Source organism: Diadema antillarum, unplaced genomic scaffold (assembly GCF_040938485.1).
Source record: "Diadema antillarum isolate AM-2024a unplaced genomic scaffold, OU_Dant_1.0 seq00000513_RagTag, whole genome shotgun sequence".
Taxonomy (NCBI): domain Eukaryota; kingdom Metazoa; phylum Echinodermata; class Echinoidea; order Diadematoida; family Diadematidae; genus Diadema; species Diadema antillarum.
In genome coordinates, this window is record NW_027271467.1 from 400,562 (window position 1) to 420,229 (window position 19,668).

Here is a 19,668-nt window from a genome sequence, read left to right on the forward strand (position 1 = left end):
ATGCACAAGTTGGTCTGATTTTATTTGATGAACTGTTTTCCGTAAGAACAAAATTACATCCAAAAAAAAAAAAATATATATATATATATATATAGATTACTAAAAGGTAACAAAAATACAAATGTAATTAATTTCCATAACTTTACAACAAAACATCTGTAAGTCTGCATTTTCCATGACTTTTCCAGACCTGGAAAAACATTTTCAGAATTCCATGACTTTTCCAGGTTTTCCATGACCGCAGGAACCCTGCTTAATTGTCAAAGCCAACAGCATGAGTGCCTTTAAAAGGCCACTGATTAATGCTGCAGTTAAGAACTATGAGGCCTACTGTAGTCATCCGAAGTGTACTCATGATTAAACTTGTAACATCTGTTAAGATTATTGTGAGTAAACTTGTAACATCTGTTAAGATTATTGCCTTGCTTTTTATGAAATTAGGGTGCAATCAACCTACAAAACATGCTACTAAGTTGATGTTGTTGAGCCTTCAACAAGCACACATGCACACACAAAATAAAAATTATAAAAATAAAAAAAAATTTACATAGTGGGACACATGGCCAACAAACTCTTCACTGCTTCTTACTATACCACATGAGCCCTGTTGCAGGCAAGAAACATAAACAAAACACTTCAATGTGGATAATCACTCCCAACAAAACCCACAAAACTTGTCTATATACAAAAGATCAACATCAGATAGAAAATTTTAAACTTGCAGCGATCAGATTTAGAGGACCAAGGTAAATATAACACAAATAAAGCAACGGTTTATCAAGACTACATTAACTGATAAACAAATACAAGTACAAGAAATCACTTTTTCCAATAAACAATGCACCAAATTAAGTAACAGTCAGTGTGAAAAACTCTGAAAGAACTAGAAAATAAAAGAGAAATATCTTATCCAAAGTTTGCACTTGATGTGACTTGCAAGCCCTCTCAACTTCAAGACATTTCTGAACAGAAAGACTGGCCTGGAAAGTGTACTTCTTTTTCAAGTCCAACTGTTTTTGTCGGCAAGTTACGGTTAATGGTAACATAACCAATGTGTCATTTCCTGCGGGGTATGAGTTTTCTTCAATTTGTCTCCCTCTGTACAAATGCAATTTGTAAGATCGCAACTGCTGATCTACATTTTAAACAAACATGTTGGAAAAATAGAAACCAGCAGAAATCAAACCCATCATCTACTGCTTTCCAAGCAGAGACACTACCACCAGAGGGAGACAAATTGAAGAAAAGTCATACCCCATATCTTCACCCATCTGCTTAATCTCTAGCTTTCATGTCATTTCTTCTTTACACACTCCATTCTGCTGATTCAGACCACATGTACAGATATTTACAAATGCCATTGGTCCATTTACTTATAGTGTTAGAGTGGACTTTCAGGCACTTGGTCTATGCAATCACACTTGATAATATATAAAGACCAATATATACATACAAAATGTCAGAGCAATAGACGACAACATTGATCAAAAAGAATCATTAAAGAATTTTTTTTTCTTTGGCCACAGTCTGGCAGTAACTACCATAAGTGGAAAATCCTGATCAAACTTAGCATAGAGTTTAATATAGGAAAAAAAAAACAACAACAACATTTGAATATAGACCGACTCCAGTGTCAAGGTTGTAAACTGTACGTTGTATTCTGCCAAATTAGCCCATATTGGCTTTTGATCAAAACAAGTTCTAACCAGACATATTATGATTAGTTCTCTATTGGCACACGCGTTGTCTAAGTACTGCATTTCTGTGTGGCAAAATACACAGACAATGTTAGTTTCCAGACATGAATTTTCCTTGCCCATTCTACCCTCCACCTCCCACACTTATCAGCGAGATACAATGTCTGAACTGCTGGAGATGCTCAGAATGGCCTCCGAAGAACGAAATTGCTGATGAGTTGTGCTGTCGCTATGGGCTTGTCTGCACTGGCCATGTGACCGGCTCCCTATGCCACAGAAATGAGAAGACAAAAATGAAAAACGTAAATGAATTTGGTACTGGCCACAAAGCTCTTCAACATCATAGCCAGGTAAATCCACCCCCTTTACACACACGCACACACACACATACATATTGACTATCACTAAGTGCCATGTAGCTTCTGTCTTCAGCATGCTTTCTTTCAGCAGGTGCCAAGATATTAGCCCTTCAGCTTATCATTTGTGGTATATATAATCGATGTTTGTCAATACTCATTAAAAAAAAAATGTCCTGACATGCAAGTAAGCAAAACTTGGAAATGGTTGCTAAACTTTGGCTTCAATGTGGTACTTTTATTTCCCTTTATACTATAAAGTCGAAATGAATGTATATATCACTGTAAAACCAGAAATTTTCACGCGCACAAAACTTTCGCTAATTTTGTGAGTCATGAATGTAAAATGGGCAAGAAAGATTTTGTCTACATAATGCATTGAATGCCAATGGCAATTCACACAAGTTCCATGCTGTGATAAAGCCCATCAGCCCCTATTCACGTAGCTCAATGCTGCAAATGTCTTCGGTTCTACAATAACTTTTATATCTCTTCCCTCAAAAAAAAATGTCTCACCTTGACAGTGGCAAAGGTGACATGATCGTACTCCTTGACGAAACCAGCGATCTGCAGGGAGGAGTCTGTATAGAGCCAGGAGCGCCACTGCACCTCCTCTTCCAGCCCCAGAGCATCCACAAACCATTCGTCACCAAGGCAGTTACACATGGCATCAAGGTCGCCATTGTACACCAGCATGTAGTAACTCTGCAAAAAGCAATGTGTGTGGGGTCGGCCATCAAAATTTGGTGCAGAGATTGGATGTTTCGAGGGGGAGACATATACTTCAAATAGAATGCTATTGTAACTGATGTCAAGTGATATTGACCCATTGTCTACTGGAACTGGGTAGGACCTGTTTTAACTCCATGGGAATTACAAAATCTCAGAGGCAATGGGTTAAGAAAACAAATCAGCATAATTTCATGTGGAAATTTTTGACAAGGTCATAGAGGCTTTTTATAGAAGTATTGCTTCTGCTGCTTTCTGAGAAAATATATGAGAAATATCGGTCACGTGATGTGAAAATATCACAAAATACAGAAAAAGGAAGCAATGGAAAGAGTTAAGATTATCAAGCAGGAAACATCATTATCAGTCTAAAATTACAATAAGTGTGACGTCTCCCTTTGATTGCAGCATGAGAAGTCTCAACAGCAGTCAAATAGTTATAATATCAAATATCAATCTGATTTAGCTTGGTATGACCAAGTTCGAACTTAATATCATAAATGCATATAATCATAATCATGCACTCTTTATGCAAATGATGACAGTTAAGGGTCACAGAACTTCTTCAGCTTATGTACGAGGTAATGAAACATCTCCAGCCTAACGTATCGCTGTTGGGGCAACAAAACGTTGTATCTAAAAAATGGAAAATGCTCAGCAGAGTGAAAATAAATGGCAGCCAAAGCACTACAACAAATGGGATAACCTTTTCTTTCACATGCCGTGAAGGCTTCAATTTTTTAGGTTAGACACCTGGGATTTGGACAGGACATCGCATCACTGATCATTTGACAATTACTAAAAAAAAAAGTGATTTTTCACAAAAATTTGAGGTACAAGGTTAGCCATCCCACCAACAATACACTTTGCATGCATACAAACACACTAAATATGAAGTGGGGAAGGAGGGATACAGTGTACCAGGTAGTTTGACATATTTGCTGCTGTTACGTCTTCAGAAGTCACTTTGATACAATGAAATATGGCACAATACAATACAGTAATACCAACGTGAACATAATAACAGATATCAAACTTACATAGGACTCTTGCAACGCTATATAGGTGGCGGTCATGTCAGGATACATCTGTGTGTATTTCTGAAACACATCGGAGCTAGGGCGAAAGAAAGTACGGAAAAATGTTATGAATAGCATAAGATGGAATATTGTGATGGCAACAAATTTGGCTGGCTATCAGACATATGATGGAATATCAAAAGTAATAAAGAAATTGGTTGTGATCAATCTGGATCAAGGTTTTATTGTTATGTCTACCCATCTATCACCTATACTTACATACATCTCTGTACATGTATATGTCTAGGCATATACACACCAAAACTTTTTATCCTCCGGTTAAATATCACTTTATGTAAGAATTTGGTCACCATCAATCTATGATGTCATCTACCAATTTTAACTTTGTGTCATACATTTACTACAACCACTGCAACAAGTATTATCACTTCTACTACATTACTATGTAGTATACATACTCCTTGCAATTACTGCATAACAAATGAAAACATTTTATGACAAAAAGAAATGAAAAGCAGTGTTGCAAATACAATCAAGCTACATTCCGTCATATCGAAACATGATTTCGATAAAGTTGTGTGCTTTCACAGTTCAGCAGTCATGGCAGACAAAAGTAAGAAGACAATGGTCAGTTTAGTGGTCAAAACTGATGCCAAGTCTGTTTTTAAAAATATGGTAAAAGTGCATGTCATCAGTACAATACAAATATGAAGGTTAGCCCTGGCGTTATGATAGTCAACCACTAGAGGGCAGCAGAGACACAAATAAGCAAAATTTCTCTATTGCAGAGATCAAAGGGACTTACTTGCAGACTTGCCAGGCTGGCCTGCTAGGGTCAATATGCAGGGCCTCTCTGACGTAGGGATTATTGAGGTAGGTGGTGACTAGACTGGTGTTCACACAGGTGAGGTCCAGCTTCAGTTTGGATGCAGAATGCTTATGCAGAAACTGCAACAAAAACACAAAATACATAGCAAGTGCTGATCAAAGTTAGACAATGACGCAGCATGACTGACTCATGTTGATGTGTTGAATTGTATTAAGTCTTCAATGAATGAGTTTCAAAATCTGTAGTCTGGGGCAACAAAATTTCACTGTCAAGCAAGCAAAATAAATGGGCACTTTCCCTCATGGCCATTTGGGCAAGTAGAAGGAACATCTTGTGTAATGTTCTGCAGTCTTTCCCCCCCCCCCTCCCACAGTATAAACTATAATCATTTGTCTACTAAAAATTTTGTGATAACCAAAGCCCATCGCAAATATCAATCAAGCATGTTTTTACAAAATTATTTTATTGCACTAAAAAAAATTTATCGGTTACCAGTATGTATTGAATATTTCTTTTTCTAATCCCACTGTGACACTTCCTCCAAACTGACAGTATGATGATCAGCGCTGCATAACTTGACTCAGTTACAATCTATGAAGATTTCTCTCCCATGCTCGGAGGAGACAATACAACATAAAGCATACAAAGAGCTTTGAGTTCCAGAAAGTTGTTTTCATTGTTTTGATGAGTTATTTAGACTTTTCTGTGTGCCTATTATGATCAAAAGAGAATTATGAAATGGCACACTATCATGTAATGCACATCTAAAAATTAAAATCTGAAAAAAAAAGAAAAAAAAAAGATGTGAAACTTGTGATAGGGTCAGACCTGCTTCTTGTACTGCATGTATTGGCTGTGCCCAAAGAGATCTGTTGGTGAGGTGCTGTAGTGGTAGAAGCCGTCCTTGTGAAGGGCTCCCTCTGGAGGCTGGGAACCACCAGCACAATCTGCAAGGATGTTGTATGGGTTGATGCCAATGGAGTCTACGTTAGTCAGGGCTTTGTTCACCTGAAATGGGAGGAGAATGTCAAGGGAAATGGATTCAATCAAAAACAGACACACAGCTTCATCCAATCTTTAGGTTGGTCTGAATTAGTGAATATTAAGCTTGATGTTAAAAGGTCACATCTTCAAATACTATCTGCAATGATTTACCGTTAAAACTGATATGAAATACCCTTTATTACACATTCTCTGAGTTTATTCAGTGTTAATAAGCCAAGAAACAAAAACAAAAATAAACTTGTCCTTACAATCTCTACAAACTCTTTTTTTTATCATGTCCTTGTGAACCTTTCAACCTTTACTGTCAACTTTTTGCATTGCTTATCTGCCCTCATCCCTTTTCACTTATTTTCTCTCAAAAACTACCTACACTACATAAAAACCTTTAAAAAGACTGGCAACATGGGACATATAGGCAGCATTTATCAGGCTCTTTGATACGGAATCCATTTTCTTTCCCATGCAGTTGAATCTGGCAGCAAAGGCAGATGGATGAAGGCATAGAGCAGTAACCCAGAGGTAGGTTTGACAGTATACTTCACTCTCACACATTTTGGTATACTATGTATACTTACAGCATCCTCACACTGCTTGCTTGTCGGGTTGTAGAAGTCGCAGCTATCCCCAGAGCAGCAGGTAGTCTGCAAAGTGCTCCACAAGCTGTGGGTGTAACATACAAAATGTATGACATCATGGTCAGTTCACAGATGTACAGAATGAAGAAACACATGAAAGATTGAATTGACCTGTTTTTGCATGACTGCTGAAGAAGCATTGCATGTTTCTCGGTAAGTGACCAGACAATTGACAGCTGTAAGTTCCCTTTACAGACTATGGCTATGGGGATGAAATGCCTTGTCTAGGGGCACAACCGCTGCAGCCAGGGGACTCGAACCATGAACATTGTTCCTGATAGTCTGTTATCCTATTTTCTTAGCTACAACAGCTTCTGCTAGGTAAATACCAGGTAAAAACAACCAAAATAGAAACAACCCCACCCCCCCCCCCCCAAATAAAAAGACTTCACTTCTCCTTTGTCCATATCAACATTATTTCATGTTTTGAATCTTAATACAATGGATTATAAAACTTCCTACTGTCAAGGATCAATTACTGGTACTTTCTCATGTGTAGAAAGTGTTGATTTTGATGACAACTAAAGTACACTATTAAAAAGAAGATTCTCTTCATGAAGTCTTTAAAGAATTTTTGAATACTATTTCACCTCTGAGTAGAGATTCTCTTGAACCACAGTTGTTGTTATTGTTCTTGGTGAAATGTCAATTTTCTCAAATTAACTTTTCTTCTTCTTTTGCACTTTGGGACGAGGAGATTCAATTTATGAATCAAACACTAAGACTGGCATCAGCATTTCATTAACTGACTCACATTTCATTTGACAACTCGGGCCTACATAGATTCGTGGATTCCAATGGCAGCCAATGCAAAGAGAATAATAACTCCACTGAGTAATAAAAGCAATGACGAAGCAAGATTTTGCATAAATGAGATAAAAGATGCAAGACATTTCCACAGGTGAATGATAACGCAGCCACTGAGAACCCTTTTATGTGATTTAAACTCAGAAAAATGTGCTTCTCTTTCTAAACACGTCAAGGCATTACCTTCAAGGTTCTTGCAGAAGATAGACCTTTTTTTCTCTAATGATTTCTGCTGATCATGTATTTGAAACGGACTTTACACAGCCATCCATCTTATAGCCAATACTGGAACATATCTCCTAGAAAATTTACAGAAAATGCCAGGGTAAAAGCATAATTTCACACTCACTCTTCACCAATAATGCCTCTGTAGTATGCAAAATACATCAGGGAATTTGCCAATTGACTGTCACTTGTTCTTGCATTTCCAACTGCAATGCCCTGTGTAGGAGACATTGATAAAAAGATTTGTTACAGAAAATTAAAATGATTAATATAGACTTCCTTAGTTACATTTAAAGGGTGTGTACAGTTCTGGTCGAGGTGAGGATTTAGCTTTTAACGTTTTGCGAGATATTCAAAAACCACTCTATGAGATGTCAACGAGCATGCAATTCTAAGGGGTATCAAAAGTTTATTTGATGAAAATCGGTTTTGAAATGGCTGAGATATCCAAAAACAAGGTGAAACAAAGAGATCCTAATAAAGTTGTGGCCTGTCGCCTTTTATCATTATCACTTTTTTGGATATCTCAGCAATTTGAAAACCAATTTTCATCAAATAAACGTTGAATCCTTCTTAAAATTACATGCTCTTTCATATCTCATAAGAGGTTTCTCATTATCTCACTTAAGAATATTCAACACATGAATCCCCACCTCAACCAGTATTGTACAGTCCCTTTAAGCAACCAGTATGCTGTAATTGATTACGCTCTTGTTTTCTTTAAAATGGTCTCTTTTAAAATAATTTGACAAACGTATCATTCATTGCATGGAAGATGCTATATGCAATGTTGCTACGTTTTGCAGCTTTGGGTTTCACAATTATGTGTGTCAAAAATCCCTGTATTGTACTGTGGACTATGGCATGGGGTTTCCTTTAGTCAAGATAAAAGATATTGAGCAGAGTAACAGTTGTAGATTTTTGTGTCAGTAATACTATTGTCATCCCTACTGCCTTTATCATTATTAAATTTATTATCATTCACAATGACATCACTGTTGCTATCGCTGTCACTGCTATAATCTCTGCATTAAAAGTAATATTCTAAGGGAAACATGGAAAAAGAGAGCAAAATAGGACTCTTCATCTCAAAGGTAATGCATTTTGTACAACACATTGTACTTTATATGTGACCATGCCTCACAAAACAAACAAAAAGTTGCACACATTGATTCTGTGTGAGGACTGAAAAAGTTGAAATGGGTCAACCCAACCAATCTTGAGTTTTTCATATTTTATGAAAGAACAGGTCTTCTTCTACATTATGCTAAAGTCTGGGATCATAAAATGAACAGGAACTTGTGTTTTTAGCAGTTTTTCTTGAACACTTTTTGGTGGGATAGTGTGATTAGGTGTTTATCATAAAGTCCTCTTTTCATACAAAAATAAAATCTGTCCATACTCCTAACTTTCAATTCCAATAACTTTGGGAAAAAATGATGCTGTGCATTGAAAGTTGGCATTAATTATTTACAGAATGTGTAAATAAAGCATGCCTAATTTCAGCTTAATCTGATAATCCCTTCATTGTTGTTGCTCTGGTGGTTAACATCCTATTTTGTTCCATTCATCGCACAGCTAGCACAGCTTGGTATTAAGATTAAGCGCCTGAATAGACCCTGTGCTTCAGAGCCTCTTTTCTCAGTTCACACTTTCCAGAGTGTGTGCTTTCATTCCAATATGAGAATAGCTTAGAAGAGTCCATTTAAATTGAGTTATGCATCAGTTTAAAGCTTAAAATCTGCTCTTTCAGAATCTACTCTCAACTAAAATCCATTTCTGGCGACTTTTTGTTTGTTTTGTGATGCAGGGTCACATATACAGGGAATGATAAAGACAACACTGACACCCATGACACAAAGATTTGTGTGCCATGACACACCTTGAGAGATGTAATCGCAGAACCATTTTGGATCTGACGTGCCAACAAGGGGGCGTAGACTCCACCGTACCCCTCCCCGATGAGATAGAGAGGTATGGCTTTAAATGCAGGGTAGAATGTGAAGAACTGCTCCAAGGCCGCCAGATGATCCTGTGTAACCTGTGCATCAGAAACATAAAATTCTCTCAATGTTGACAGCACTCCCAATGAGGTTGGAGGGGCTTGAGCCTCCCCCCTCCCTGACACTTTTTTTTTTTTGCACCCATACATAGGAAAACATAGGGTGTTACCACTTTAGGCCCCTCCTCCCCCACTTTGAATGAAACCTCTGAGTGCAGCAAGGTGCTTGTTTTTGCGCTGAAGCTTTTTTTTTCTCTCTTTTTGCTTGTCAGCTGAAGAATTGGCACCAAAAGTTGCACTGAAGGCCTTTTATTTTACTGCTCGATAGTCATGAAAAATGGAAGTAAGCCCCTCCACGTTTGAAAGCGTGGCACCAGCCATGCCAACTGGTCCGACAGACGAGTAGGACCAGTAGAAAATATGGGTTAGTGTGCAGCCCTGGAAAGATTCTCTGTTCTACTCAATACATTTTCTCACTTTACATTTGTAATTTTCCTCCTTTTTTAGGCAAGGCACAAAACTGTCTTGATTAACTCAGAGAAATTATATGAGACTATTATGTATTATATACCTCATATATAGATTCCTCTCATCTAATTGGTTAAAAGTGGAGTCATGAAAATAGCTGTGCCCCATTTTTGATCGAAATGACGTCATGATTTACTGTGCCCGGGGCATAGAATCAACTGTGCCCTGTATAAATAGGTTTGGAGACAGTCGCAACCCCGTACACATAGATCACTCATATGTACGCACCAATGATATGACCGCCGCGCTGTCGATCAGCGTTGATTACGAGTGCTGTAAAAGAGACTAGAATCTATATTTTCGGTATCTAAATTTCGGAATCTATATTTTCAGTATATAAAACAAATAATGACAGCTTGATACTCGGGGCACAGTTAAAATTATGTCGGCCCTCGGTGATGTGAAAACCATAACTATGCCCGAAGCGAAGCTGAGGGCATAGTTATGGTTTTCACATCACCTTGGGCCCATAATTTTAACTGTGCCCCTCATAGCACTCATTATTTGTATAATATTCATCATAGTCAGTGAATGTTAGTTGTTTGGTTTTTTTTTGTCTTCTTTAAAATCTATTCATTGTTAATCTTACAATCCCCTTACCTTGTCATCATCTGTTTCAATCTGTCCATCGCTGGAGTATGAGAATCCTACCCCAGCTGGTGATTCTATGTACAGCACATTGGCAAACTGCAGAGTAGAACAAGACATCAGATCTCTGTGGTTACAGCTGTCATTATGCACAACAATGTGGGAAAAGTGGGCAGGGTCATCTAAAACAAAGGCTAGTCATGGATAGACAGTGTCGGCATTATCTTGGGCCAATATTTGATACTCAAGTGAGTATCAAACTGCTTTGGTTTGAGATCAGAAACAAGATACAGCAAAATCTAACTGAAATAAGGTTAAAGTGTATCTTTGGTCAAAAAATATTTTTTGATATGTGAAAGAGGTGTATCTTAGTAATCTGTTGCACCAACAATCAGAAAAAAAAGTTACATATAAATGAAGAAAAAGTATATTTTGATATAGAAAATAAGAACTAAATCAGTGAGTCTGAAAGGAAAGACTATCAACTTTCTTTTGTTCTCAGGAACCAGCAAGAGATTAGGCAGCCTGGGAACAATAGCAAAGCTATATAGTCTTCTTTTCAGACCCATTGGCTTTAGTGGTATGTTTATAACTTTAAATGTATTTTTCTTTGCTAATATTGAACATTTTTTTTCTGATTCTTAGTGTAATAGGTTACTGAAATGTAGCTCTTACATATATCAAAAAATATTTTTTGGCCAAAGATACACTTTAAGTGTAGCTCAAATATCGCTACTCATCACCGCAACAGTGGGAAGTGATTTTGCCCATACTTTCATTAAACGGTAATTCAAGCACAATACACAGATAAAAATTGGTGAAAATCTGGAGAATGTACAGGAAATGAAGACTAGCTTTGAGGAAATACCATAAACCACACATCTCTTGAGCACTTTACACTTTGGTAAATGTCATAAGGCAAGTTTTAAACATGATAAGGTAAATGCAAGTCTCATTGTAGTTCTTCACAAATTCAACATCATCAAACCCAAGTACTTTTAGTTTCAAAAGGTGCATTCTAGCAAGAGTCAACAGGTAAAAGGTACAGTTTACCTTTGGGAGCAGTGATTTCAAAAATGTTCGAGTTTAGTTATCACATTTGATGCATATGTCGTAGGTAGGCCAGTTGTATCACAAAACATCCTACCATATAAATATTTTGCAATAAAGCCTGAAATATAAGGAGATATCACTACTTTTCTTACTAAACCATAACTGTAGACGTAGAAACAATTCTATTATAACTATTGTTAACATTTTGTATATTTAACAATACTTAACCCTAAAAAGACTGGGCTATTTTGATGCCTCGTAAGACGGGGGGGGGGGGGGGGGGGGTGGCTCATTGCCCCCCCAAGATCTTGGCCGTTGACCGCGCGATCGCAAGGAAAATTGGCACGTCACCCGCCAGGTATTCTACAAAACTGAATAGGTAATTATTTCACAAATATTCACATTTATTTTTAATCAATTAATTATGCTAATTTATGCATGAATTAAAAGAAAATGGCTGTAAATCTGTAATCAAAGGTCCAAAACTGCTAATTTTTGGTTTAGGTACTCTGTGTAGGATTCTTATTGAATGTACATTAAAAAAAATGGCGTTATCAAAATTTTTTTCTTATGTATTTTATTGTTTTTAAAATTTGTTGTGTATTTCATAGTTTTTGACTTTTTGTTTTGTATTGTTTTTTTCGATGGAAATCATCAGTGACATTATTTGGATCATAAAGAACATGAAATTAATTGATTTTGGTCAGAAACAGAATTTGCATTGGATTTGTACATGAAATCACGTTTTTGAGCAATTTCGGGTCTGACATGCACTTACAAAATATTGCATAACTTCAGAACCGTGTACCCGGGCGCCGCGAATTTGGTCTCAAAAGTTGCGCAAGACTTAAAAGAAAAAAGTCATGAAACGTCGCGGCGAGAGATTTTTACGTTCCAGATTTATCGTGAAAAATGTCGAGTGGGGGCCCAAAAAAGCCCCCCCCCCAGTCTTTTTAGGGTTAACATTGATTACACTGATTAACTTTCTTACACCGGCTGTTTCTATCCCTTACTCACAGAACTATTTTGAAGGAGTAAAGTTGGGTTTTTGTTTCATCTGCAAATGGTAAATAATGCCTTTAACTGTCACTCCATACCATGTTCCAGCTGTGGGTGTTGTAGTCGAGGTTCACACCGTCTGTCCTGATGGTGAAGGGTCCATTTTCAGCCAGCATGGCATACATGGAGCTGCATCCTGGCCCTCCGCTCAGCCATACTATCATGGGATCCTTGGTGGGCGAGGTCTGTGACTCCACAAACCTAGAAGCAAACATGCACCAAGACAGATCCTCATGATAAAACCTCAGCAACACAGATTATGCACAAAAATTTATCACAAAAAAAACCCCAGACACGAGACAAAGACATCCATAGGCACAGAAATGCATCACGGCTAATTGGCCAATAGAAACTCTGTAGACACCTCATGTCAAAAATTTTCAGTCAGTCTTAATGTTTCTGCTTACAATTTCTTCTAAAAACATCAGCAGAATGTGTTTATAGCATTGTGACCATGTTCTTCTGCTGCTTGGAGTCCATGATCCTGGTATCTCAGATGGCTGGCCACACTCTAACACAAAGGAGGACCCTGTCATTCCTCACAAATAGGTCATTTAGGAAGCATGGCTCTTCCAGGACTGGGCACCTCAGTTGGTGGGGCATGGTTTGAGTTGATGTTTCACAGTCGTTCTATTGCTTCACATACACATAGCACACGCTGCATCACTACTTTCAGTGCATATACAGCCAAGACTGTCTCCTCTACAAACTTCTAACTTTGTCTGTAAACACTGTACACCAACCCTCAACCCCCTTTTTTTTTCTTTTTTTTCCACAACATCATATTTAAAACACATGAAACATGATTATTGCTTTAGTTGATGTGACAATCCAAAACTAAAAAGATATGTCAGGTTAACTTACATTTCACCTAGAAAAATAAGTCTTACAGTGTTAAAAAAATAAAAATAAAAATCACCAAATACATCAGCCCCTGGAAGAAATGGTCATGAATTATTGTTAATGTGCTCTGGCATTCACGTTTTGAAAACTGAAAAAGATGGCAAGACTTAACACAACAGACTGCTAGTACAATTCTGGACATGATTTGTTTGGATCATATTCATATCTTCATACCAATAGTGAAGCATATTGTTTCCAGTTCCTTTGAGGTACCCAGAGTACTGGTTAAAACTTGGCTGTTTGAGGAGACCAGGCAGGTATGTGATCAGGTCTGTCTTAGCATCCCCAGACACCGAGGACAGCATGGCGGCCATGAAACACAGTGCCAGGCAGAAGGAAAATCTCCCCAAATGTTTGTCCATCTTGTACTCCCTACCTCCGTACATCCTGTGAATCAATTTGGAAAACAAATTCATGACTGTAAAAACATTGTTCGATGCACATGCATGTATCATTATTAATAAACAATTGGAAAGAAAACAGAAAATTTGGATTAATTTTTCTATGAAAAAAATAAGTCAAAGACAAAGTCTATTTCATGGAGTTCAGGGATGTCAAACACTGCTTGCACTGACGAAACAAATGAACAGCAAGAATGGCTATGGAGCAGTGGCCCAAACCGTCCATGATGCAGGCTTCTACCTAAAATTGAGAAGAATATGCATTTTGCATGTAACAAAGAAGATCTTCTTCTGAGGAATGGGCTATTTCAGTTTCATCTGGGTTCAAGGTTCAAACAAACTCAGTGAGTCATAGTCATACAGCCACAGGATCAAAGAGCTAGACATTGAAATTAGAACTCTACAAATTCCATTCCTAGTGGTAGATCCAGAGGGGGGCGCACCGCTCTTTATTTTTTGTTATAACAAAAGAAAAAAATAGGGGTGTGATTTTGTAAAGTAAAGGCACCTCCCCTCCCCTTTACGGAATTCCTGGATCCGCCCCTGATTCCCCATTCCGCCCATAGTAAGCACACACACAAGTAGACACAGTACTATACCGGTACTAGTCGTAGCATGTAACTATGATCTGATCATCTGTGTCTACTCACACAACACCGGCTGCCGGCTTAGGAACAGTCATTCATAGATTGAATATGTAGAATCTATTCATATTTGAAATATCAACCACTAAACAACGTGTCTGGCACTGCCACTAGGGCACGGGATTTGACATTCACAAGTCGTGTGGTTGCTGAGCTGATATGTAATTAACGTTACATGTAAAATTTAATTCAAATTTACTTTGTTTTTAAAGTCTTTATTTCAATATGTAATATGGATATGGCATGGGTCACTCTAGTATCTACACACAAGTTAACCTGACACAATGACGGCTGACCACACATGACATCTGGGGTGGTATTCTGAGACCGTTTTATCTCTGTTGTAAGTCTGTTGTAACAAATCGGTATTCTGAACACCGTTTTATCTCTGTTGTAACTTCTGTTGTAACTTCTGTTGTAACTAGTGTTTTATCTTGCGCACTCTTTGCCTGTGCATACCATTGTCTTAGGGTATGCGCACGCGCGTAACAGTGGGCGCAAACCTGAACACCCATTAGATTACACGGTATTCTGAAAACTGTTTTATCTTCTGTTGTAAGTCATGCCCCGTGCAAATTTATGCTTCTGAGATAAAACAGGGTGGAGGGTGTTATAACTCCGTTGTAACTTTCGTTTTAACTTAATGTTAGATAGTGAGATTATTCATCAACTCAATATTGTGGTATGCGAGTTCAAAATAAAAAGATATACAAAAAATAAAAACAATGTATGTACAGAAAGGCAAATGATATAGCAGTTTGACAAAATGTAAACTCATTCCACAACACAAAATTTGGTAACAGTAACATTGCAAGTACATACGCGTAGCATAATTATGCACATAGATAAAAACACAAACACATGAACAGAAAGGTTACCGGCACCGTCGGCACGAACTTGTTTTAAGCACTATTCATTTCAAAAATATCTTTCAAAATATTAAATATTTTTTAATATGATTTCACTATCTTCACCAAAAAGAATTCATTATCAGTACCTTAGGGTGTTTCAAAAATATTTATTGCTGGGGATGGCGCGAATCCTGAGAAAAGTATTAGAAGTCTAAGGTTCCATGATGGAACTTTACGTGATAATGATCTCCAAGAGATATCTTGTGAAGATAGTGACAACAACAACAATAATAATAATGATAATAATAACATGGCATTGCAAGGGATTAACTTAATTTAGAAGCGTCTAGTTCCCCATAAACCATGAAATTTGGGTTCCTCTTATGAACGCCAGATATCTTCTTATTTTTTCAACAAAATTTCAAATAAAAAGACTCAATCTGAGATAGCTTTGCGAATCCCCTACTGCACCAACTATTCGTCAAAACCGGTAAGAAGGCATAATGATCAAGCTTCTGCTGTAACTTTATTTTATTTCTGGCTCTCTTCACCTGCGCATACCATTGTCCTATTTGTGCGCACGCCAGAGAATGAGCGCTTGTTAAAACGTGCAGAGTTAAGCAAGGCGCATTTGCCCAAGGGAGCAATCTTATTGATTGAAATGTCTTAGATGCTACTTCTAACAATATTTCCTATTGGATATGATTATTGCGATGGGCGTGGTTATCATGACTTACAACACCGTTAAAACAGTTTTCAGAATACCGATTTACAACTGTTTTAGCGGTGTTGTAACTCACAGACTTACAACACAAGTTACAACACAAGTTACAACAGAGATAAAACGGTGTTCAGAATACCACCCCTGTACAGCGACACGGCCGTGAGAATTTCTACAATACATATTGATGAACAGCAATGCCAATCGTATTGTAATTTAATGCCAATGCCAATGCCAATGGCAACGCAAATGGAATCAGTAAAATCATACAATACCACATCAGATGTAACGTTAGAGCATGCGGAGATTTGCTTCAGAAAACTCGAAGCCGACTCGAAATCACAGGAAATGTTAGCTGTTAAAACACATTTGAAGCATCTACTACAAAACTCCGTGCCGTGCTGTTACCACTTAGGTTCGGATCGACTGTCTCATGGTCTGCAAAACTAAAACACAATTGCTTCCTGAAAATCATGTGACTCACTTGAGTGCGACCGGCAAAGTCAGGTGAGAGGTTTTCACCAAAAGTGCGCTCGCTGCGTGCGTTTCTTTATACTTTGTGTTCACCCGTGGCCGTAGCATCACGCAATTCTGTGCAGATATTATTTTGTCGTTGTATCTACTGAAATCCTCATCAGCATCTGATTGGCTGAGAGCAAATTTGTCCGACAACTTTGTCGGACAAAATGCTTCATGAAATGCCCCAGATCTGTGTCGTTACATATCGATACTCTTTTCAATCTCTATGTTTAGTTTGTTGTTGTTGTTGTTGTTGTTTTTTGTTTGTTTGTTTGTTTGTTGTTTGTTTGTTTGTTTGTTTTTTTTTTGTTGAATGAGCACATTAATCCGTGGGATTTACCTCCCATGCCCTCCCTCCCCCCCCCCCCCCCCCTGGGCCGCATACACACTCATCTTTTGACCAGGATTTAAATTGCCATAATGCCTTTAAACATACAGCGGCCTATCAAAATAGGCTATATCGTCTTCCGCTCTGCTTGTACAATAATTATTATACATATTTATGATGTCTAACAAACAATTCACATAATACACAAATTATAATTTGCTAATAACATAATGATGATGCTAATGAGTATATACAGATAGGGTCCTACATATACAATGCTATTTTGTTTGTAATCATTATGCTTAAAATGATGGTAAAGTATGATTATTATATTTCAGAAGTTTGATATAAGAATTGAATTTATTTATCATTGATATATTTTTGTCATTTTTGATACATAATAATTATATTTCTGTTGATGAGATGATGTTAGATTGTATTTTTGTATTGAAGCCAAACAATGATTGATTTGTGTATATAAAGGTAATACTTCAGAAGATTGGTATTATAATTATGACATTACATTATATATCATGGCACATTATACCATTTAGATAATATCATTGTTCTGTTGATAGATCCTGATGAAGGCCTGATAACAGGCCCAAAACTCAATTGATTAAAAAATGAGAGAACAAGATCGAGAGCAATATACAGCGTCCGCCTCAAGTATCAATTATATGCAATATCAATTATGCATACTTAATTATGCCTAAGTGCCCCCACCCCCCCATTGCACCACACTTTGCCGGATAGGTTTAACCAAATAGTATGGGCCTACCGCATAACAAACGGGCGATATTTTACTCATCCGTTGTTCAAATCTTAAGTCCGGTGGACAAAGTGTAAAGTTATTATTAAAGTTTCCGTTTTAGTGGAGCATATACAGGTGATGCACGGCCTAGGGACCTAACGGCGAACAAACAGTGCACCTGAAATGGGGCGATTGTGTACAGGACAGTGAAACGTGCGCAAACGCATGAGAAACGAATATGAACAGCATGCCCACAGGATAAAACACACGAAGAACAAATGCATAACGCATGGGACGTACACCCAAAGTCAGAGAACCGTGCATATGCGTTTGATGTGTTGTACTATAGCCGTTCCATCCGTTCCATCAGTGCAGCAATTACGGACTCTGTCCGATACAGGAGGCATTTAGCTCATGGAAACGCGTGGAAAACGACTACCGGAGAAAACGTACAACTGTCGGACAAGGGTCAGACATCGCTCTCTGCTTTTGGCGAGAGAGAGAGAGAGTGAAAATAAAAAAAACAACTTTGTGCATGCACAAAGTTTTCTGGCCGCTCTGACGGATATTACCGGCAGATAAACGTCCATCTAAAGGATAAAAATGACATGAAACGCATTATTAACGGCGATAAACGGATGCCACAATTCGACATTCGTTTCTCATGCATTTGCCTTATCCGGCAAAGTGTGGCAGGGGCATAACTCATATTATTTTTTTTTTTCAGTACTGGGGAATTGATAACAAGAAGATTCGAAGAAAGACTGAACGGATTTGTTTAGATTACCAAAAAGTTCCACACAGGATTGCAACACTTCCTCTGAAATACAGTTGTTGTTTTTTTTTTTTTTTATTGTAAGAATCTTATAGAACCTCTTCTTTGGTTTGTTGAAAACTCGATGGAAAAGCGGCTCGGGAGCATAGAACGTCAAAGCCGGTGGTATGTCAAGCATGCAATCATTGTCACTCCATAGAGGACCTACACAGTAAGTTTGCACAAATTTGGAAGAGATTCCATGCACTCCCTCCCCCCCCCCCCAAAAAAAAAACCAAAACAAAACAAAAAACAAAACAAAACAAAACAAAACAAAACAAAACAAAACAAAACAAAACAAAACACACAAAAAAAACACAAACACAAAAACACCAACAAAAAAAAAACACCACAAAAAAACCTCTCTGGTTTTAAAAAACGATAAACATGATAACTGGGGCTTCAAAAGCAAAAGGAAAAAATAATGACATATAGATACGGAATGAGTCAGGTGCGCATAATTGCTCATTGTGAATGTCAGTTCATAAAGCAAGTACCGTAGCACTAGGGCAGTGTTAGAGAAAGAGTGCACAGAATCTCATCTAATACCTTCAAATCTGAACTGAAGACTTATCATTTCCAGCAACTTTGTGAATGATGTGTGACATATTGTGGGAGCCGGGAGCCTTTGAATGTTTCTACAGATAAATGGCGCTGTATATGGAGCTGTAAATGAATGCTGTTTCATCATCATCATCATCATCATCATCATCATCATCATCATCATCATCATCATCAAATTATTAAGCGCGGTAGGTTCTCGCATGACAAATTTAGAGCTTAGCATTTGCACTAACTTAAATTACGTTCCATGCTCCTCTCCTCCATAGAGTTTTGACCAAATAAAAGGTTCTTTTTCGCTGCATTGCAGAGGAAATGTTGAAATCATGTGTGTAACTTTTTGGATAGGTGTTACGGAGCAAATCTGACCAGTTTCTTCAAAACTTCTTTTTATCCTTACCCCAGGAGGGCTGTTTCATCAAGTTAGTCAGCGCTGACAAGTTGTCAGTCTATGTAGCAGTCAGTGACCAGAGCATCTCAGCCAATCAAAACCAAGGATTTTGCTGAAATTGTCAGAGACTGACAACTTGTCAGCGCTGACTAAATTGATAAAACATGACCCTCCTGGACTGAAAAAAGGAACATTAGTATCGCATTATAAAGTTGGCATTTAACCACA

The 19,668-nt window shown here is 37.7% G+C and overlaps 1 protein-coding gene across 1 annotated transcript; it reads right to left on the reverse strand.

Annotated features, from left to right (window-relative positions):
* Positions 1 to 832: 832 nt before the first annotated feature.
* LOC139734208 (lysosomal protective protein-like) lies at positions 833 to 16,486 on the reverse strand. The gene is made up of 12 exons (XM_071645011.1): positions 16,349 to 16,486; positions 13,631 to 13,843; positions 12,592 to 12,754; positions 10,454 to 10,540; positions 9,206 to 9,364; positions 7,448 to 7,539; positions 6,232 to 6,316; positions 5,480 to 5,659; positions 4,628 to 4,770; positions 3,823 to 3,898; positions 2,570 to 2,758; positions 833 to 1,963 (listed from the first exon to the last, which is right to left on the reverse strand). Exons 1-12 carry the CDS (start codon positions 16,351 to 16,353, stop codon positions 1,880 to 1,882), a joined length of 1,476 nt encoding a protein of 491 aa, XP_071501112.1. The 5' UTR covers positions 16,354 to 16,486; the 3' UTR covers positions 833 to 1,879.
* Between the last annotated feature and the right edge of the window lie 3,182 nt (positions 16,487 to 19,668).

Excerpts from the sequence above, each read along its gene's own strand:
- LOC139734208 (XM_071645011.1), bottom strand. Across the intron at positions 12,755-13,630 it reads AACAATATGCTTCACTATTG|GTTTGTGGAGTCACAGACCT; the intron begins GTATGAAGATAT and ends GTTTGCTTCTAG. Across the intron at positions 1,964-2,569 it reads TCACCTTTGCCACTGTCAAG|GGAGCCGGTCACATGGCCAG; the intron begins GTGAGACATTTT and ends TCTGTGGCATAG.